The sequence below is a fragment of the Rhinolophus hipposideros genome (assembly GCF_964194185.1).
Source record: "Rhinolophus hipposideros genome assembly, chromosome: 11".
In the NCBI taxonomy this organism is placed as follows: Eukaryota; Metazoa; Chordata; class Mammalia; order Chiroptera; family Rhinolophidae; genus Rhinolophus; species Rhinolophus hipposideros.
In genome coordinates this window covers 81,462,131-81,468,130 of record NC_138057.1, presented here as the reverse complement: position 1 = coordinate 81,468,130, position 6,000 = coordinate 81,462,131, and the positions used below count along the sequence as shown (strand labels likewise).

Here is a 6,000-nt window from a genome sequence, read left to right as displayed (position 1 = left end):
TGCCCCACGCAGCGTGGGTGTTGTGAGTGCACGTGGGTGTGTCATGCACGGGAATGTGGATGTGTATGGCTGCTGTGTGTGTGTGTATTTGTGTGCGATTGTGTGGGAGGTGAGGGTGTGTGCCCATGTACGTGAGACTGTATGCACACATGTTGAGTGTGTGTGTGTGAGAGAGCATGTTTGGGTGGGGGGACATCAGCGGAGCCCCCCCTTTGATGCGGTTGTAAGGTTCACCCCCTCCCGCCCGGGAGCGGCCCTCACCCTCTGCCTGGCTCTCAGCTCCAGGGTGCCCACCGGACACAGGTGCAGGAAGGTTCGGGCCCAGCCCCTGGACCGCGCGGAGACAAAGGCACTTATCACAGGACAGAGCAGATGGATGTCATTCCCTTGGTTATTAGCGGGGCAGTTCAATGACGTCCTTCACTTGGGGCTGTGTCAGCCTCCTGCCAGCTCCAGCCATTGTGGACGCAGGGCAGGGCTGCCGGCCACATGAGGGCTCTACCAGTGCCCACAGATGTTGAGGGGTCCTCAGGAGACCACTGGACCAGCCCCAGACCCCAGAGAGAGGCTCTCGGCAGAGCTGTGTGGCAGAGCAGTGGCTGAGGGCGGCCCTGTCTGGGGTCCCCTGCACTAGACTGACCACCACTGCCAATTGGGTGACAGCTGAGGCACCTTGTGTGGACCCAGCCCAGGTCAGGTTGAGGGCAGCAGGCTGTCTCTGGGGCCCCAGAAGCTCCAAGAAGCCCCCTTGTGCGGCTGAGCTCCAGACCCAAACAGGAAACACCACCAGAACAGACAAGAACTGAAGGATGATGTATTTTTAAACGCTCATATTTTGTTTCTCCTCTCACGTTTTCCTTTGCTTTCCCACAATTTGAATACCATTGTCCGTCAACCCCGGCACCTGTGGCCCATGGTGTAGAGAACAATCGCGGAGGGAAGTGATTTCACAGTCGCAGGGGCCGCTGGCAGCGGGTGAACAGAGCGAGGCCGTTGAAATTACTCGAAAGGGGAAGAAAACCCTTGAAAGTTTCAGGCCCCCGGGGAACATCTCTGTGCAGCAGGGTCACAACGCCTGTGTGCCGTGTCACCAGGACCCCGCTCTCTGCTGTCTCACGTCCCCACGTGTCACTGAGAACGCTTTCACCTCAACCTCTAGAAGCAGAAACAGAACCAGCCCCCACCCTCTCGCGGTATCATCCAAGCATACATGAGGGATAAAATTACATTTGTACAAAAATAGATTTTTTTTTTTTTTTTACCTTTCCCAATGCTTTAGACATTTTCTCTTATCTTTACTCTCTCTATTTGTCATCCTCTGAAGTGTTAGCTACGCGTCCCGGCTAAGGCATGGCTAAGGATTGGGAACTGCGAAAGCTGTTTGCTCCAAAGCATCTTAAAATAGATGCATTTCCTCGCGTTGAGATATTCATTCGAACCCGGATTTCACCAAAGGAAGGGTCCTTATGTACTTGCTTACATGAAGCAAATTGATAGGAAAACAGAAAAAAATAGTCTTGATTAAAAATAAACACAAAACGCTGGGAACTGCTGTTCGTGTGCTGTCCACAGCGTGTAGCTCTGTGCAGTTTCCGTTCAGCACGTACATTTCACACCCACACACCTGCGTGGCCGGGACCACGCCATGTGCCCGAATTCCATGATGGGGACAACATCAGCTGATTACCCACCGGCTGCATGTTCCGGCCAGGCGCTCCAAGGGCCCCACAGAGAAGGGAGCCCCAGCCTGGCCTCCAGCCCGCCAGCCCGAATCCACTGGGAACGCTGAGACTTGGAAAACCCAGAGTGAGGGGTCGTCGTCCCTGGAGACTGCATGCTTCCAGGTGACGAGCGGCTGCCAAGGGGCCATCTCGCTGACTGTCGCAGGCCGGCCAGCGTCCACGGGTGGGGGTGCAAGCCAGAGCCCGGCTTTGCCAACACTTTCCAAACACAGCCTGTGGTCATCTTCGCTCCTCAGCCACGGGAGCCCCGGGTAGATATCAGAGTGCGGAGGTGACACGGCTGAGGAAACTGCTGGGGGCACCAGCAGACCTGGGGCCCAGGAGGTGTCGGGCGGGCTGAGGCAGGGACGGGCACGGGCGGCTAACAAGCTGATGTTAGTGCTATCTTTAGAAAATTAAAGATTGTCCCACCAAAATAATAATAATAATTACAACAAAATCACCTTAATTGAACCAGATTGGTAATACTACTAAAGATCTGGTTAAATAAAAACTCTATCTTTCTACTGAGTAATGTGCCATTTCCCCACATATCACTTTTCCAAACAAACAGCACTGCAAGTATGATAATGACGACAGCAGACTGATGAGAAGGGGAAGGGCGGCTGGCTCCCAGGAGCTAAGACGCTGCGGTGCAGGGGGCGCTGAGCAGGCCAGAGGGGCCGGACTCCTGGCTTCGGGAGGTGGTGGCCTGGAGGCCTCAGTGTTTAAAGCCTGCCAGCCAGGGCCGTGATGGTGACATTCTCAAGAAGCCAAGCCCCCAACAACGGGCCCCCATCCTGGGTTTTCTCCACTGGAGCCACCCACATTCCCAAGGGGCCCAGGGGCCCAGGAGGGGCTGGGCTACACGATGGGCCGTGTGTGGCTGCAGAAGGCACCAGGATTTTGGGGTGTGGGGCAGTTTAACATTCCCACTACTGGGAGGACCCCGAAAGGGTGTACCTTGAGAGTGCCTGCATCACTGCCTGTCACAACCATGACCCCAAAGGCTGCCGAAACTTTCGGGGAGAGTCTGGGCGGAGGGACAGCTGGGCAGGCCCTGGCACGCCGCAGCCCGTGCACAAAGTGTCCATGTGGCGGGGCGGCCAGCCAAAGAGGGTATGTGTGCAGCCTTCTAGCCTCCACTCAGGTACCGCACGCTCAGCTCAGGCAGGGGACTCTGGGAGGCAGAGCATGGACACCGTCTTCCCCCTGAGGCCTGCAGGCCTGCCTCTCCCTGCCCAGCCCCAGGGGCGTCTGAGGAAACCCCTGCCCAGGGTACCCCTGCACCATCTGGGGAAACAGACTTTGGGGAAGGCAGTGCCCCCCCACACACACACCCCGCCCAGCATGCCCTCGGGCTGAGCAGACAGAACCCCTCCCCACATCCCGCAACACCCCATCATCCCTATTCAGGCCCCCATTACTGATAAATGCTGGTGGGTTCCTGGGGTGTGAGGCGTGAAAATGGAAAGTACTCAGACCAAAAGGAGGGCTTACAATGCAAAAAGGCCAGTCCATCCTGAGACACCCCATACCCCCTAGGTTGGATCAAAATGCTACAGAAGTGGGTGCTAGGCTGAACGGGGTGCCCCCAACCAGAGCAGGTGTTAGACGGAGCTCCATTCTCAGACAACAGCCTGGCTGGCTATTTCCAAGAGGGGCAAGCTCCAGGCCCTCAATGGCTTCTCATCCCACGAGTCTTCTAGACAGAACAGAGAGCCAGGGAAGGGGGTCTTTCTATGGAGATCCAGGCTGTAGCGCCACCTGCCCCTCCCCGCCGGCCTTCTGTGCCCACAAGTCCCTCTGGCTCTCGACGCCTCCTGCCTCCCTCCACATGTGCCCAGAGACTGAGACTCTCTGGGAAAGCAGCCCTCCTCCCCTCCCATCCCTGTGGATCTCCCCGGGGGCCACCACTACCCAGGAGAGGTCAGCAGAGCCCACCTGGCATGGCCAGCACTTCCGGGAAGGCCGAGACCAGGAGGTGAGCCCTCTGGGAAGCAGGGCTAGCCTCAGCCCTCCTCCTAGACTGAAAGAGAAGATATGGGGCTGAGAAAATGCCAGGCACTGCAGTCCAGTGACCCTGGGTTGGACGAGACCCCATGGGGAACGAAGCTGAAAGGAAGACGGTGCACAGAGAAAACTGAGGTGCGGGGGGTAACCCCAGCCCCTGCAGCCTTGAGGCCGCCCCAAAACCCTGCACAGAGGTCAGCTCCTGTTCTGACTGGCTCGGGGGCAAAATCGCAGGTCATCTTTGGAAAAAGGGTCTGTTCACCCTTCTCTGTGAGGGAAGGGAAGCCAGCCGGCCCCCGAGCCGCTTGTCTTCCTAGGGAGCAGATGGGTTTTTTCACAACGAAACACCAGCCCCCCACCAGTCCCCTCCTCCTGACCATGGGTGGAGCCGGGCTGGCCGGGCACTGGCACTAACAAGAGGCAAAGGGGGTCACTCCCAACAGGAGATCCGCACGGGAGATTGGAAAAACAGCGACAACAGTGACCCACACAAAGCCGCCCTTCCTGCCTGCCATAGCTCCAGGAACCGGGGCCTGAGACCCCGCGAGCCGCCCTGAGCTCCCCTAGGAGAGCCTGATGGGCCTGGCTGGGGTCACACCAGTCCTTGCCACTTCAGCTGCTGCCCTGGGAAAGCCACTGCCCGGCAGGGTCCAAAAACAAGTAGTATGAAAATAACGAGGGTGGCAACATATCTCTTAGGCTTAGCAGTGACAGGCTGAGCCCCAAAGTCCAAACAGGCCAGGCAGAGAAGGGGCAGGGACGGGGCTGGCTGAGGAGAGCATCCGGCGGCCAGGCGGGGCGGCCAGGCTGCGGGCCTAAGTCATTTGGTGTGGAGCTTCCAGCATCTCCATGAGGAAGGTGTCGATGGGCGTGTCCCCAATGAGCTTGAAGAAAAAGAGGTGCTCCAGGCACTTGAGGCCGATGGACCGCAGAGCTGGGAGACGCAGCAGCAGCTTGGCAAACCTGCGGGAGAGCGGGCATGAGTGGGCCGTGCCACCCTTCTCCCCAGCGCCTGGCTACCTCCTGGGGATGCGACCGATTCTCACGTCCGATCTCCTCAAACCTGCTGACACCTGCCCAGCTGAGCCTTGGAGGGAAAAAGGTCCCCTCAGGCAGCAGAAGCAGAGCAGGGCAGCGCCTGACGGCAGGAGAACACAGGGTGGGCACGAGGACCCCAAAAGAAGACCCACAGGGTGAAGACCTGGGACGAAGGGCCAGTGGGCAGACAGCGCCAGGCTGGGGCAGGCTGAATAGGGCTTTGTGGGAAAGTTAAAATAGATGGGCCTTCTCCAAGGGCAAAAGGGAACCACGGCAGGATTTTATGCAGGGGAGAGAGCTGCAGAGGAGCAGGCCCCTTCTCAAAGCATCGGCACCCCCATGCCCTGTGCCAGCTGCACCCCTTCCCCAGAAATAGGTCTACTGGAGCTGGGCCCTGAGCACAGGACACCCCTTCAGGCCCTGCCCACCCTTTGGGGAGTTTCTTCGGAGGACCCCGGGTGGGGGAGGAGAGGGGAAAATGATTGGTGGGCTCTTGGAGGAGAAACGTGCCATGTGGGGACTCGGCCAGATGTCCCTCCAGAAATGTCTGCATCTGCCCCAAGCCCCCCTCTACCACATGCTGCCCGGGTCTCTCTACAGAGACCCTCGGGGGGGCTGCAGGGCTGTGGGACCTCATTAATTATTAACAATGTCTGTATTTCAGGAGCAAAAGCCCTGTGGTTGGCTGCCGCATGACCCGTATTTTCTAGGCAAAAACGCAGCCTCGCGCCTGGAGTGGAGCCAGAGAGCGAGCTGTTTTCTGCTGAGCTAGCGAGATGGCTGAGGCGGGGAGCCAGGAAAAACAAGCAGGCCTGCTTCTCTGTCCCGTCCTCTGTCCTCCATCCGGGAAGTTTCACTTTAAACCAAACCAGATGAGGGCTGAGCAGCGATCCGACAGTTAACCATGTGTGTGCCAGCTGGTGGGCAGGGAGAGGGGCTCCTGCTCTCCTTGCCACCCCCCCGCCCTCCACCCAGGAGATGCCCTTCTGGAGGGAGAGGGTAGAATCAAGACAACAGCCTTGGAAAGCCATGAAGCCACTGACAACTCCCTTTGTCCTGGACACCTACTGTGCTCCCAGCACTGTGGACCCAGAGATGAAATGATCCCAGCCCTTCTGGGGCCCAGTCAGGTGGGCAGGAGAGGCAAGCTGGACACTGGGACCACGGCCATCTGTCCACTCTGCAGACTTTTCACAAAGCACCTACTACGTGCTGGCATCTGTCCTTG

At 58.3% G+C, this 6,000-nt stretch overlaps 1 protein-coding gene across 2 annotated transcripts in view; it reads right to left on the bottom strand.

The window, feature by feature from the left end:
* Positions 1-797: 797 nt before the first annotated feature.
* The window catches only part of RXRA (retinoid X receptor alpha), a 96,363-nt gene continuing 91,160 nt past the window's right edge, over positions 798-6,000 (bottom strand). For both annotated transcript variants that reach the window (XM_081066870.1, XM_081066871.1), the window contains one exon: positions 798-4,697. In XM_081066870.1, coding sequence (XP_080922996.1) covers positions 4,550-4,697 — 148 coding nt within the window. In that variant the 3' untranslated portion in view covers positions 798-4,549. The remainder of the gene's footprint in view (positions 4,698-6,000) is intronic.